The sequence below is a fragment of the Arvicola amphibius genome, chromosome 12, assembly GCF_903992535.2.
Source record: "Arvicola amphibius chromosome 12, mArvAmp1.2, whole genome shotgun sequence".
In the NCBI taxonomy this organism is placed as follows: domain Eukaryota; kingdom Metazoa; phylum Chordata; class Mammalia; order Rodentia; family Cricetidae; genus Arvicola; species Arvicola amphibius.
The window spans coordinates 80929976-80946413 of record NC_052058.2 but is presented as its reverse complement, the minus strand read 5'-3'; the positions used below and the strand labels follow the sequence as shown (position 1 = coordinate 80946413).

The window sequence follows — 16438 nt, the reverse complement described above, 5'->3', positions numbered from 1 at the left end:
ACCTCTCCTGAAATGAGTCATGCTTTAGAAGAGAAAGTTGCATAGTAACATGAAAAATGAAGATTCCAGCTAAAATGTCCTGTCTTTCCTTACATGGGAACATACCTTCCAGGTTAGTTATGAAATCCTGGAATGTGACCAGCCTTCGTGTGAACAACAAGCTATGGTGCCAATTTTCTGCGGAGACTTTTAGTGAACTTTGCCCCTTTTATATACTTAGGTTGATATGCCAGGATTTGTATTGTGGGGACTTGTAATTATCTAAAGTTGTAGATAATGATGGAGGTTTCATTCATACATTTTGTTAATTTTTTAAATAAAATAGATTTATTTAATGAAACTTTCATTGTTTCTTGCAAATATGTTGATTTTTTCTTTTTCAAAAAAGAAGAAAAATTAATAGGAAAAGAAAAACTTTGAGGAAATTCAGCTTTAATCTTTGTTCATGTGAGGCTTTTTGAAGTATTGAGTGATAATGAAATTGTTATTCTTGTATTCTTTCTTTGGAAATAACCGTCTTCATGCCTGTTACGCCCTGTCCTGCATGGATCGCTGTGCTCTCTTACTCCATTTCTGGGTCCCAGTGTCGCACCCCCATCCAGTTTCTTTGCAGATCTACTTAAATGATTCTCTCCTTCTAGTTCTGTCTTCCAACGCTGTCAGAGTAAAAACTTCCTTAAACTCTTATTAATTCTCTGTTTAAAAAATGGTAACTCTTCACGTTGTAACTTAAAACAATTTAGTGGTCCCCTAGGCAGTAGGTATTCTAGGCCACCACTCCATCATGGAGACCCCTGCCCTTAAAATTTTGTTTTCATTTTCATTTTTCATACACTGTATTTGTTCAAAGTTTTCCTTCTCCCAACTCCCCCCAGATCCTCTCCCACCTTCCTACATGTCCAATTTCATGCTCTTTCTCTGTCCGAAACAATAACAAAAACAAAACCTGAACCAACTAACCAACAAACAAACAACCACAACAAACCCCAAACAAAACAAAACACACCCAAAAGAAATCCAAGGCGTTCATTTATGTTGGCCAACTACAGCTAGGAATGAGGACCCCCTTAAAGGGTGGTTGGTATACTCAGTGTCACTCCATTGGAGAAAACTAGTTTTCTTTTTCCTGGTAGATGTCAGTTGCAAATAGCTTCTTGGTTAGAGGTGGGACTTCGAGTCCATTTCCCTCTCTCAGTGCTGGGTCTTATCTGGCTTGAACCTGTGCAGGCCTTGTGCCTGCTGACACAGTATCTGAGTTCATATGTACATGAGTCATGCTGGGTTTGGAAGACAGTGTTTCCTCGGAGTCATCCATCCATCCATCCATCACGTCTTACTGTACAGTCTTTCTGCTTCCTCTGCTGCATAGACCCGTGAGCATTGAGGGGAAGGCTTTGATAACTGCATTCTGTTTAGGACTGAGTGTTCCAAAGTCTCTCGTTTTGTGCACATTGTCCAGTTGTAGGTCTCTGTGTCACTTCCCATTTATTGCAAGAAGAATCTTCACTGATGAGGGCCGAGCGAGGTTCTGATCTATGGTTATATCAATATGTCATTAGGAATTATTTTATTGCTAAGATCTTTTTTGCAGAATAATAGTTTTAGGTTTTCCCTAAGGAAAACCATTCCATGAGATGGATCCCTTCCTCACACTGCTAAAGTAGCCAAGAACCTTTAAATTTTTTTTTTTTTGAGACAGAGTAGTGCCTTCTGGCTGTGAGCCTTACTGTGTTGCTTTGGCTGACATCCAATTTGCAATCCTTCTGTCTCAGCCTCCCAAGTAGCTACCATGGCTGCCTGTAACTCCCCATTTTATACTGTCAGTTTCCAAATTTTTGGCTTAGACTTTCAGGGTCATCCTCTTAGCTTTACTCCAAGTTTTTCTTTCCTGTCTCACTATTTTATTCCACTCTTGTTGTGTGACATTTTATTCTTTTGTTTTTTGGGGAGGCCTGCCACCCAGCTCCCAAATAAATCACACACACAGAGGCTTATTCTTAGTAATGAATGCCCAGCCTTAGCTTGGCTTGTATCTTGCTAGTTTTTCTTATCTTAAATTATCCCGACTACCTTTTGCCTCTGGGTTTTTGTTTGTTTATTTTGAGGCAAGTAGACCAGGCTGGCCTCAAACTCACAGAGATCCACCTGCCTCTGCCTTCCAAGTGCTGGGATTAAAGGCGTGTGCCACCACCGCCCGTCTTTCCCTATTTCTATATCCCTTTCTTTCCTTCTTCCTCTGTGACTGGCTGGGTAGCTGACCTCTGAGGTCCTCCTCTCCTTGTTCTCTTGGTCATCGGTTTCCTTCTGTTTACACTGCCTGCTAGCCTTACCTATCCTTGCTCCCGCTTTACTATTGGCAGCTCATCTCTTTAGTAGCACATCAGGTGTTTTAGACAGGCAAAGAATCACAGCTTCATAGAGTTAAACAAATGCAGCATAAGCAACAGTCACACACTTGAAAATAATATTCCTCAGCACACTCTGTTTTTACTGTTTTGGTTAGAATCTTAAGTGAATGCAAACCTTTCTTTTCAATCCAAAGCCTGTTTGGAATTTGGCTGACTTTAGAAGCTGCCCTGTTTCTGTTTATGAAGTTCTCACCACACAGTTGACCATGTTTGTTTTTTCCTCAAATCTTTGCTGCAAACTCCATAGTGCATAGAATCAAATTTTCACTGGAAACTATGGAATGAAAAGCTCAGGAGAACATGGAATGTTGAACTCAGATTGAGAAGTCTTCAGCAGGCGTAGCTGTTGCTATCTAATAGTTTATTGGGAGCATAAAGGAAAAGGTCTGATCTGCTCCCCGAGACAGACTATTATAAAAAAGAAAGGAAATCAGGTGAGAACTAGAGAAAAGTTCAGGTAAGGAGGAACTCAAGACTCACAGGTCATTGAATTCCAAATAACGCAGAGACTGTCGTGGTTAGTCGGAATGTAGTAGAGAGGTAGGAGAAGTGGAGGACATCAAAGGAGGCCTGGATTTTATGAAAAGAAGACATATTTTTTTTAAAAAAAACTATTATATTTATAAAGCAATACAAATACTTAGTTCAAGATTTATGTGCTCAATGAAAATATACTTAATAAATAATGAAGCAGGTGTCGTAAGGTATTACTAAGCAGTAAAAATGTACTCTGGAGTTGGAGAGATGGCTCAGCAGGTAGAGGCCCTTTTGTAGATTAGTTTCATACCCAGCATCCAAGTCAGTGCCTCACAGCTGCCTGTAGCTCTGGTACCAGGGGATTTGATGCCCCCTTTGAACTCCACAGGCACCCTCACACATGTGTATATATATATATACAAAGACACATCATCATATGAATTTAAATAAATCTTCACAAAATGTACTGCATTCAGGTCTTATTTATTTAGTGTTTTTTGTTTTGATATGGTACCCATGGCCCTGCCATCTACCACTGAGCTGTGCTCCAAGCTTTTATTTGATTTTTAATAGAATAACTGTATTTGTTGATGGAGTATGCTATGATATCTATCTGATTCTATGAGCCCAGGTTTTTTTATTGTATGTATGAGTGGAATCATGTGTCTGTTTTTATTGCTTTATTTAGTGTAACATTCTCCAATTTGACTATATTATCACAAATGACAGAATTTCACTTTAATAGCTAGATAGTAGTTGCCATGTTTGTTCATGGGTATAAATAAAATTACCTTTAGAATGTATATGTGTTGGTGGAATGCAAGGTTGATTCCATTTCCTGGCTATTGTGAGCAGTGCTTCCATAAACAAGGGGGCAGTGCCTCAGCAGTGAACATGTTATGCAGATTTACTCGTGTCCTTTTTTTCGAGTGCACACTCAAGAGTGGGATTGCTGCATCAGTAGGATAATTTTATTTTTACCTTTTGGAGACGCTTCCATTTTGTTTCCCATATTTCCATTTCCACCAGCAATATATTAGTGTTCTCTTTACAGCTACCTTGGTGCTTTCTACTTTTCATCTACTTGATCATATTTTTCGAACTGAAGTATGTAAACAGAGGCTTCTTCTGTCCTGCCTGATCTCGAGGCCCTTTTAAAATTGTCACTCAGAGGCTTAATATTAATTACAAACGGTTTGGCCTATTAGCTCAGGCTTATTAACTAGCTGTTACAACTAAATTAACCCCTTTCTATAAGTCTATATTTTACCATGACGCTCATGGCTTGCTACCTCACATCTTGCTTCTCCAGCTGCTACTGGCTTCTCTCTGACTTCACCTTTCTTCTCCCTTATCTTTGCTTGGATTTCCCATGTGGTTTTGTTTTGCCCAGCTATTGGCCAATTCAGCTTTTTTTTTTTTTTAACCAATGGTAATAAAACATATTTACAGCATACAGAGGGGTTATTCTACAGCAGGAGTGAAGTAGCATATTGGAGCTTTTATTTGCATTTCTTTAGTGCTTGGTGATGTGAAAAACCTTTCTATATACCTGTTGGCCAGTTTTGAATTGATAATCTATAATAGCTTCCAAATCTTATGAAGCTGTTTTCAAGTTATAGTTATCTGACATACTAGTAAAATCCATTTATTGCTTTTGTATGAAGTTCAATAATAATTTATTTTGTAGTCAACAACAGATTACTATGCACCTAGTCCCATCCATTACTGATTGGCAGTTTGAAAAACTAGAGCAAGCCGGGCGGTGGTGGCGCACGCCTTTAATCCCAGCACTCGGGAGGCAGAGGCAGGCGGATCTCTGTGAGTTCGAGGCCAGCCTGGTCTACAAGAGCTAGTTCCAGGACAGGCTCTAAAAAAGCTGCAGAGAAACCCTGTCTCTAAAAACAAAAAAAAAAAAAGAAAAAGAAAAAAAAAAAAGAAAAACTAAAGTAGTTGTATTGAACTAGACTTGGAGATAATTTTATCTCACAGATTAAAATTGATAATCTTGGAAGTCTTTATTGGAAGTCTTGGAAGTGATTATTTATCACTGGAATATTGCAGATTTTATGTAAAGTTAATATTTATATATTTTTGTTTGTGTTTTTAAACTGTACTTAAAAATCATTAAATATCCACTGCCTTTGTACTCACAGTGCAAAACTTTGTACAGGACATTTCCAGACTAGATTAGCAGGTCAGAATGTAGAGTGTCCTGCAGGATGAATGTCACTCTAGTGCTTTTATTGTATAATGTAGCAACATGGGTTTGTCTCAGCACACAGGTAAGCTTCCCTTTGAAAGTAAAATGCTCATTTTTCTCTCATAAGAACCAAGAGCTATTTATTGCCAGTGAGCAAGTTCTGAAAGATCAACCCTCACTGATGCTGGTGAGTGACCAGGACTCTGGCTTCTCAAATCACTGTTTGATTTTTTCTGATTTATTCACTCTGGTTCTTTGGAAAATGGACTATTTAAAAATAATCATTTAGAATGATTTCCATTTGAACTTTCTTTTTTCCTTAATTTTATGAAACGGGATAATGTGAAGCACATCCAAATAAAGGGGTTTAATAGACAAGCTTGCATGTTCCCTCTCGGCAGTGTGCTGAAGTGCATGCCGTGCTCGAGGCCCTGTCACCTTTCTCATTTGTCACCAGGTCATCTTGGGACTTATTGTTCTTCACCTTGGAAAACTGTGACTGCGAATCAGCATCGTGCTTGTTCAGCTCTGTTTACATACTGAAGTGCTGGAAGTTTCTGTTCTAATCTTTAGCTATAAGACAAGATTAAATATATTTCTATGTAATGAAGATATTAAAATGATTTTGGAGCATAATATGAACAGAAAATAAATAGAAAATAAAAGTATTAATAAAAATAAAGCAGTTTGATGATTGCACTTTGATTTGGGTGAATAAAATAGGGGACCATTTTTGGGGACACTGGGGGTTAGAGACTCATCCTTTTCATGTAGATATCTCATAATATTGCTTTATGTATTCTGGAAGTTAGTATTTATCTATTGGTATATGAAAAAGTTCATGGTTTTGGATAGCAAATACTTTTTCCCCCCTGAGACAGGGTCTCTCTTTGTAACAGTAGCCCTGGCTGTTCTGGAACTTGCTTTGTAGACCATGCTGGTCTTGAACTCACAGAGATCTACCTGCCTCTGCCTCCAGATTCCTGGGATTAAAGGCATGTGCCACCACTGCCTGGCAGCAAATATATTTTTAAGTTTTAATCTTTTAAAGATTATTTTTATTGTTGTTTTTTTAAGTAATGCAGTTGCTACAAAAGTTTTGTTATCGTTTATCATAGAAACCCAGGAGTCAGTAGATTTTACGGACTCTTAATTAGCATGCTTTTATTTTTTTTTTACTCTACCTAAATATGTTTTGAAATACATGTTCATAGGCATATTTCTATATGTGTAACCTTTTGGAAATATATTCTTTTTTTTTGGTCTTAATACTTACACAGATTCTTATTCTGCTTCTGTCCAATTTCAGAGTCTCTGATTTGACCATTGCTTTTGGTATGGGACTGTACAGTTGTTTGCATTTGCCAATTCCTGTGAGATTCTCTCACATTCAAGTTTAGGTTGTTCATCTGTTAGTGTTCTTTTTGATCCTTATTGCAAATTATATGGAATATCAAATTTTAATTTTCTGTCCCTCTGTGCTTTATTATTGCTGCCTAGAACTCCTGTTTCATTGCCCCTGACATAACTGGACTCCCTACGATCCCGGAGAGTGTAAGTGTCTGTGAATTCTTCTAAAATGTCTTCATCTTACAAATGTTAACTTTGTTCCCACTGTTTCTCTGCAGAGAAATTAGGAAAGATTAAGGAACCAGGGCAACTTCTCCTTTTCCTTCCCATGTGTCTATCCTACTCTTCCTTCTGTAATGCTCGTGCTGATGAGGAGAAAATAATGTCTGCCACTGGGATGGTTGGATAGGGCCTCCACACCCAGGTAGCTCTTGAGCTTGGCTGTCTGAATGTGAGGGGGTGTTGAGGTGTGGCTTCTTCCAGTGGGGAACAAAGATTGCAGGAAAATGTGCCACTTTATAGTTATTGTAGTAAATGGATCATTGAGTTTTAGATGTCCTCTCTGTAGCTTTGTTTAAATCTTAGTGTCTCAGTTGTTGATTTCCTGGTTTTAATTTTATGCAGTAGGCATTTTATTAGAATTGAAGATCTTGTAAAAAGTAATAATGCTATACCGGAAATACTTTGTTTTTCTTGAGCGTTATCCAAGTTAGTACTTCCTGTCTAAGCTTTCATGGATAAGTAGAAATGGTGGATGTACTGCCATGCCATTTGATAACTGTAGGAAAAGGAAAATACCCACTTCGGTTTCTCTTAGAACATTAAAATAAATCAGTTATAAACCATCAAATCAATGGACAATCACTAGAAGATTTCCTTCAGGTATTCTTGTGTGTATTTCAGATTGCACTATTTTTCGGTATAGTTTTCAAATCATTATAACATTTACTTTCTCAAACGTAAATAGTGAGTGATTGGCGATTATAAATATGTAAATTTCCCATAATGGCATCTTGAAATTTGCGGGCAAATGGATGGATCTAGAAAACATCATATTGAGTGAGGTAATCCTGACTCAGAAAGACAATTATCACATGTACTCACTCATAAGTGGTTTTTAAACATAAAGCAAAGAAAACCAGCCCACAAATCACAACCTCAGAGAACGTAGACAACAATGAGGACCCTGAGACATACATAGATCTAATCTCCATGGGAAATAGAAAAAGATAAGATCTTCTAAGTAAATTGGGAGCATGGGGACCATGGGAGAGGGTTGAAGGGGAGGGGAGAGGAACAGAGAAAAATGTATAGCTCAAAACAAATGTAAATTTTGCTTGTTTTCATTATGTATGGGTAGCGATGTGATTGTAATCGTGTGCATGCACACACATGTAAATTTTGCTTGTGTTTTCATTATGTATGGGTAGCAATGTGATTGTAATCATGTGCATGCACACACATGAGCGCATGAGGAGACTGGAGGTCAGCAGTGGTGTCTTGTCATTTCCCACCTTGTTTTGTGAGAAAGGCTGGCGCTGGACCTTACCGGTTTTTCCTGAAGTCCCCCTGGCTCACCTCTCAAACGCTAGGATTACAGGAGCTGGGGATCTCAAGTCAGGTCTGCATGCTTGTGTGGCAAGTGTTTACAAGCTCAGCCATCTCCCAAGCCCCCAGTTGTAAACTTTCTGATCAAATCAAGACTATCAAATTAAAACTCTGTAAACATCCAATGCCATGAATTCCACTGAAAGGGTTTTTCAGATAAGTTCTATCAAAAGACTTTGCATAAACTTGATTGTACACTATGGCTCAGGATAGACCACCCAAGCTCTCAGGTCTCATGATGAATCCCTGACCTTTGTACCTGATGGACATGGGATCAGGATTCAGATGGCCATGACCTTATCACTTGGGAGTCTCATACAGAGTTACTCTGTTTTTCTTTCTGGTTACATTCACTAGCAAACGACTACTAGTTTCCATTTTATTTTTTAATTTTTAATACATTGAGAAGTGGGGAGGGGGAGACGGAGTGATGGAGAAGAAGACTGACAGAGGGCGAGATAGAGAGAGAACATGAATGAATGAATTAGTGCAGCTTAGATGTTGGTTCTTGAGATCTAATCGTCTCCTTCCACCATCTGGGTCCCAGTAATTGAAATAGGTTGTCAGGCTTCAAGGCAAGTGCCATTACCTGCTAAGCTATCTTGAGAGCTTGAGTTTCATCCTTGGAGACTATCATTTTCCACTATTTAAAGCATCAAACATTCCATTAATCACCGCCTACTGAGAACAGAATAAAGTTTACCTTACCACTGACGTACCTCCCATTGTCCTGCGGAGAGAAACAGAAAGGAAGCGGCTGGCAGCGCTGGGTGCTGGGGACCTTTCTCCACTGTTTCATGTTCTAAAGGTAATGTTGCAGTGGAGTGGAGTTGGGAGGTAAAGAGAGATTCTGAGACAGTGCGAAGTGAGCCTCTCCCCACCAGGCTGAATACCACTCACTGAAACTTCAGATTTTACTCATTTGAGATGCCATGATCGACAGTTTGTCAAAATCCCTGCCTTTTACAAGTTGAAGAAACAGGCAGATTTCTTATGTTCTTGCCCCCATACCCCAACTCAGCCTTTCAGATCTTTGCCCACCATACTCTATACTTTCTGTGCATTAAAATATTTTCTCTCTAAAATGCCTAAGGTTTTTATTTTTTTAAACAGTAAGTTGAAAGTAATTCCTGAGGACGGGTCCTAAGTGGCACTGTTAATGTAGCTCACCCTGCTTTGTTTTATAGTGGAAGTATTACATGTATTAAATTGAGGAATCGATTTAGAGCATCATGGTTATATTTGATTATAGGAACAAAGAGGAAGCCTGAAGAGGGGTAAAACCTAGAGGTTTTCTTTAATAAGGAAACAAAGGATGGTTTATAAGTCCTCCTCTTCCATTGGGTGCCTAGGCACTGGAGAGGCAATGACAAACTTGAAGTAATTCAAATATATTTTTCCAGAGTAGCAGTTTTACAAACATCAGTATATATGTGAATCACCAGTAGTATTTGGTTAAAACTGGGGTCCCTGGATACATGCTCTAAAGATAATAGTTAAGTTGGCTTTGGCTGGAGCTGGGAAAATGGTGGTGTGCTGAGGGTGTGGGATCCATCCTGTGCTCATGTTTGAGAAATACTTGTATAGAACAGGCAGTGTTTTAGATGATGGTAGAATGTGGCATGTTATGTGGCAGCCGATGAGTATCACTTTTAATTATTATTAACGAATGCCACTTTAATAATATCTTCTTTTGAACTTTACGACTGGTAAACCTATAAAACCTTTTCCCTCATATTCCTGTGAACTGTATCTCAAACAGTTCTTTTCTCTTGTCCAGAGAAACCTGACAGAGTACTTCGTTGCCGTGGACGTGAACAACATGCTGCGGTTGTACGCCAGCATGCTGCACGAGAGGCGCATCATTATTACCTCGAGCAAATTAAGCACTGTAAGTCTTCACACTTCCTCCCGTGAATAACACGTATTGAGTGCTTCACAAAAAGACCTGAAAACGTCTGCAGGTTTAGAGCTGTGCTGCACGTACTTAAAAGACAGTATCTACATATTTTTAATATATGGTTTTAATCTGGCTCTTGAAGTATAAAAGTCTGATTTATAGAAGCTGTTGCAGATGCATTAAGTCAGGTTAATTATTTTCCCTTATCAGGAAATGAGGTGTCCTACCCCCCTTTTTAACGTCTCTGGAGTTCATTTTAGTGCCTTCATCACACAGAGAACTCTTCAGAGCTATTATGAGGTCTTTATTATTCACTTGTGGCTTTTTCCGTTGGAGCTACTTGAAGGAAACTGCGGGCCCGTGAGAATAGCTGCTCTCTTAACCTGGTAAGAGCAGATTCATCTTTGTTGCCTTATGGGGCTTAGGAGTAGATTCTATAATAATTCTGGTTTGGAGGAGCTCTTCAGGCTGCTAATAACTTAAAAGTCAAAGTAGCATTTTTTATAAATCACAGATTTTATGGCAGTCACTTCAGTGTTCTTCTGGAAGCTCTTCATCACTGTTGGAAAGGCAGGAATAGAAAGGACTGTTCTTATTCAGAATATTCAGTATTTTGCTAGAGTTCCTGTTTTTCTTTATTAAATATAAAATTTAAGTATTTTCAGATTCAAAATGTGTAAAACAAATTAGGTGATTTGAGTAATTTGTGATATATTAAAACTATATTAAATTGTTTCTTCATAAATTTACTTCATATAAAATAAAAATCTACTTTTAACGTTTTATTCTCTTATAATAGGAATACAATTCTTTTAAAATATTGTAGAATTTTACACTAAATAGAGTTCTAAGATTCCTCCAGGTTTTCAACTTAGTGTTTAGTCATAAGGAAGGTATTTTGTTGGTCTGGAGAGATGGCTCAGTGGTTTAGAGCACTTCCTATACATACAGAGGGTTGGGGTTTGGTCCTAGCATCTGTATGTTGGCTTACAATGGTATGTAACATCAGATTTAGGGTCTCTGATGCCCTCTTCTGGCCTCTGTGGGCACAAGGCACATATGTAGTACACATACAGATGTGCATGAAAACTTAAAACTATAAACATAAAATATAAAAAAGTAAAAAAAAAACCCAAAAAACCAAAAAACAAGAGTTTTCAGAGACATGAAATCACCAACCCAAGACAAAAAAAGCTGTTGGAGAGCCACAGTGTGAGACAAAACAGGTCCTTGTATGGGGCCGCACCTGTCACCCTAGATATCAAGTACATAAGATTATTATGTTCATTATTTTCCAAATTGAAAATGTTTATCTTGAGAATAATTAGATTTTAAAGATATTATATGATTTTAAAAGATATTTAAAGATAGATATGAGGAGATATACCACAGCATAAGTAATAAGTAATAAGTAATGACTGGCTCCAGTAATTATTTTATCTCACGAGTTTTAAAGAGCCATTGAAGAATCCACCTGAATGATTTGGGTTTTAATGTTTTACTCTTCCACTCAGGGTTTGCCATTCCATTCTTTATCCCCTTCCTGCTGTTTCTCCTAAAAATATTCAAGATTTGACAGTATTTCTAATGGGAATTATTCTCATGACAGAGATTAGGAATTCATCCATGTGTATAATGTTTGTGTGTGGCACTTTCCTAGGCACTATAAACTCATCAGTAAGACAACCAAGACCAGCGTGTGTGCTTACGTTTACCTGGTATGAAATATATAAACAGTTGACAAATAAGCATCTATTATGCCATATGGAATGTGTAGTGCTGTGTAAAAGATAAAATGCGTATGTACAGTCGGGGAGGTGAATGGCTGGTTTGTGTTTTGTGTAAAGTGTGTGTGGATGGAAGGAATGCCTCTCTAAGGAGGAGGAAGTCAAACAGGCTGGAGTAAAGCTGGTAGTGAGCATGTGCGGGAAGAGAAACTGCTGCTTAGGGAAACAAAACAAATCCCAATATAGGTTTATGAAAATACTAGTATCTTTCTTGGTTTTAATTTATTGCCCTCTCTTAATGATGCAGTAACCTTTCTTTAACTTAACTTCTTCATGTGTGAAATGAGAGAAAAGCTATTTTTTTTTGAGAAAAGCTATCTTGATATGCTATGTTTGCTGTTGAGATTAAGAAGACATACATGTAGGAAATGATTGACATTAGCACCGGATACATTTTCAGTGATTATTCATACAGTTTTACTGACAGTCAAGATCTGTGATTTTAAGAAGTGATTTGTAACTTGGCATTGGTGGCACAGGCCTTTAATCCTAGCACTTGGGAGGTAGAGGCAGGTGGATCTCTGAGTTCAAGGCCAACCTGGTCTACAGAGCTAGTTCCAGGATGGGCTCCAAAGCTACAGAGAAACCCTGTCTCGAAAAACAAGACAAACAAACAAACAAACAAAAAGGAGTGGATTGTAATAAAGTTTATGGTTAAACAGAATGCTTTCCTGAATTGTTTATGGTAACCCATGAAAACTAGACGTACCATCTCTAAGTTACAGCTGTCGTTTGGCTTACTTTGGGGATAGTGGGGCTGATAACATAAACATATTTCATATTTGCCTTCATAATCTCATTAAATGGGGAAATGGCTTTGATACCTTAAACAGTTTTCTCATATATGCAGTCTGAATAAATATTACTGCAATAAATTACATGCATAGTAACATTTGAGGTCAAGGTCTTATATCATAACATAAATTAAAAGAAAACTATTTTTAAAAAGAGTTTAATGAAATCACTAAAACACACAAAGGAAGAATAATAATTGCCTTGGTTCATTTACTTTACATGTTTCAATTTTCATATGCCATAGACTTTGTTGTACTTGACATTAATGCATGAATCTGTGTTTCATAACTCCTGATTAGATTTTACATCTGTGGTCAACATTTGAATTATTATTAAGAACATATATATGATAAAGCAACTTAACACTCATAATTTTACTGTTGCTTTGTAAAATTTATTTGCTTTGGTTATCTTTGTCAATCATAATTTTCCATGATTAAAATGAATGTCAACCTTGGACGTTGCTGGTGTTTTTCATGCTGTCCTCTGGTAGCTGATCAGCCAGCTTGAGGATGACTTCTTTCACATGCTGTTTGCAGTTAAAATAATTTATACTTTTCATAAAGGTATAAACTTTATAATTAGTTTTAAGTTATGTAAACAAATTATCATTTTTTTTTTTACGTTTAAGTACTTTTACTAAGCCCTTTCCCATTTGTGGAAGCATGGTATAGTGTTAGTATTCTTATAGTTTTTCATTCTTAACTTAAATGAGTTAAGACATCATCGGTTTTGCTTGGATTCTTTGATGTGTACATTGCCAAGTACACAGGATGACTTCTGCCAGTCTTAAACCAACAAGCTAGTTGATTTTATGCATACTGCAGGCAGGCCTCATGTTTTAAGCCTGAGTGAATCCTAGTAGAGTGGTACCACATCATAGCACGGTGTCATATATTCAAAGCAGAGGAATACATCATGATGCTACACAGTTGTATTAGTTGACTTATTGCTGTTTCGTGACCGTAGATCCAGAGGACCGCTGTTTAAAGCCATGTCATGGGTTCTCAAATCAGCGAGGCGTGAAGCCTTGTCATATGCCTCTGTAATTGTACCTCGCCAGAGTTCCTCTAACTAGTCAGCTGGGGCTGTGCATTTTGTCTCAAACACCCAGCTGGCCAGTATCTGACAGGAGCATTCTCATCATCCTGTCAGTGATATGTTAACTAGGGTGTACATTTATAGTTTGTAGAAGCAGGTAAAAGGGGGTGTATCTCTTTAAAGCAGATGTCTAAATGTTAGCACTATTTTGACCAACATACAGTTGGAGAGTATCATCCTCTTAATGATGTATGCACATCATTTACAGAGAATTGATTATATATGCATATTATTTCTGGACTATTTAGAGCAAGCGGTGTGCTGCGAGTGCTGGAATTGTGTTAACAAACTGTATGTTCTTTGTGATAGCTGCCCCCAGGCGTTTAAGCATATGCTTTTCTCTCACCTTCTCATTAATTCCATCAAGGGCATATGCAGAAACGCATCTTGTGATCCCCAGAAAACCAGCTATTAAACAGTGGTTTTCTAGGCTCTGACGAAAGGGAATCTAAAGCATTTTAACATCCTCATCTGCATTGTGTATATTCATTTTTGTCTCTTAGTGGAGCCATGTGTATCTTTATTTCACTGAAACTTAAGGCACAGAAACTCTTTTAGGTTAAGATTGACCAGTTGCCGTGAGAACAAAGTGTACACAGGTTTGATTCTTGACTGAAGTTATTGAAGTGGCTTTGCCTTGTGCTTTTAAGACAGCAGCAGAGAAATACAGTTAAAAAATTTTATCTGGACTTCTTTATAGAGGTCTTCTAGGAACAATTTAAAATTTTTTTTAATCCTACAATCAATAGAATCCAAGTAAGTTCCCTGAAACTGGATAATGTCTCTGCTTACCATGTATTATCTGACACATGTATACTGCCATTCTTATCAGTATATTTCCAGTCATCCTTACATGGATGTGACTAAGTGTAGAAATGGCTGTGTTGAGGTTGTGAAATACTTTGCAGGAAGGCATATGTGCAGGTTGGAGGAGGTTGAGGCCTTTAAATACCAATACCTCTATTTTCCTTCTCTGGGTTACCCATTTCCCAGGGAAGTATGCAAGTTTTTCTGGCTGTGAGTTTGGCCCATTAGTCTTCTGAAAGTGTCTTCCCACAGCAGAAGATTAGTGTGACAGCCGTGGAACTGTGTTAGAAATGTGTTAGTTGCCATGCAGGTTCTCTCAGCTTTGCTCCTACAGTGCTGGTCACCACAAAATCTTGGATTATTTCTCTTAACTGGATTATTTTCTATATAGAACAATGGTTTAATTTTGTGCTATTGATCACACACACACACACACACACACACACACACACACACACACACACACTCATTTTAAGGTTTGGCAGCATTTCTCTTTTGATGTATGCCCTCAGGTTATAAACTTTCATGCAACTGACTGTAGATATTGCATTCACATTTTCAAAGAGAACTCAGATTTTTCCTCAGTCACTTACACTATTTAGGACTGATTTGGCAAATGGCCTTACCCACTCATGCATCTTCCCCAGCACAGACCTATAGATTCTGCTTCTGTAATTCTTTTTCTCCCCTGCTCTCCATTCTAGCTGCCTATAGTGTTAGTTAAGGAAACTGTCACTACCCACAAGCATTCCCTTTAACAGTGTGTAGTGAACGATGACATTCTCTCAGTCTGCATATGGTGTTATCAATATCATCTCTGTAACAGTGCATATTCTTAGTCTGCTTTATGAACAAATAATTTAAAATGATTTAATTATATGGTAAGTGCTGTTGGTATCTAAGTGGACAAATAAAAAGGGATCTTTGAAACATAGGGCACTTTCCAACCTCATGAAACTAGTGTATAGTTAAATCAATCTTTCTGACTCTCTATGTATTTTCAGTCTTCATGCACTTTTGCCCTTCTCCTATGACTGTCTTATAAATCTGAATAAATCTTTGGTTTTTTTTTTTCTAGTATAGCATCATCCCTAGTACTGAACCGCATTTCTCTTCTCCAGCTCAGTCTGACTTCCTTGAATGTTTCAGTTTCTTTCCTCTCCTCGTTTTCATGATCACATTTATCTTCTGCTTAGACTACTAATGTCGTTAATCTTGAGGCTGTACTTTTATAAGGTTTTGTTTCCCTGGTAGCCTCCATCCTTCTGGCTCTTTCATTCTTCTGTCCCTTCTTCTGCAGGGTTCCCTGAGCCCTGAGGCGAGGGATTTGAGAAATCCCAATTAGGACAGAGTGTTTCAAAGTCCTTCACTCTGCACATTATCTGGTTATGCCTCTGTGTTTCTTCCCACATACTGCAAGAGGAAGCTTCTTTGATGATTGCTGAATAGAAGAATGTCATTAGGAGTCATTTTATTGCTACATCTCTTTAGCAAACAGTAGTAGTTCCTTTTCCCCTAGCTCCCTGGCCTATCTGGTCTCAGGTTCTTGGCCACTTGAGCAGTGTCTGAATTTGTTACATCTCATGGATAGGGCCATATGTTAAATTACAGATTTTTTGGTTACTCCCACAGGTTTTTATGCCACTGTTGCACCAGTGTATCTTAGAGTCAGGTCACTCTTGTAGATCAAAGTGTTTGTAGCTAGGTTGGTACCTACCTTTTTCCTTTGGTATTGTGTAGAGGACTTCCCAGTGCTGTAAACACTAGTCCATAGGGGTGAAGGCTCAATGTAGGCACCAGCTTCAATTTGCCATGTACAATGAGTTGTATAAGTGTTGTCTTCATCAATGGGGCCTTGCCATAAGTTAGTATGGAATAGCCCATAGCTTTAGCAACAGCCTGGGTTATTTAGGGGTCACAAAAGGATACCTTTGGCCAAGAGTTCAATTGCATGTAATCCAATTCTGTTACTTAAAGTTTCATTTGGTGACAAGAGATATCC

General features: G+C 38.0%; 1 protein-coding gene across 2 annotated transcripts in view; it reads left to right on the top strand.

Moving 5' to 3' along the window:
- Dennd1b (DENN domain containing 1B) overlaps positions 1 to 16438 on the top strand; it is a 225071-nt gene that overhangs the window by 93199 nt on the left and 115434 nt on the right. Inside the window, exons 8-10 of one of the 2 annotated variants that reach the window (XM_038349158.1) lie at positions 5216 to 5275; positions 6589 to 6642; positions 9827 to 9937. In XM_038349158.1, coding sequence (XP_038205086.1) covers positions 5216 to 5275; positions 6589 to 6642; positions 9827 to 9937 — 225 coding nt within the window. The remainder of the gene's footprint in view (positions 1 to 5215; positions 5276 to 6588; positions 6643 to 9826; positions 9938 to 16438) is intronic. The other variant, XM_038349159.1, reaches the window with a different exon arrangement.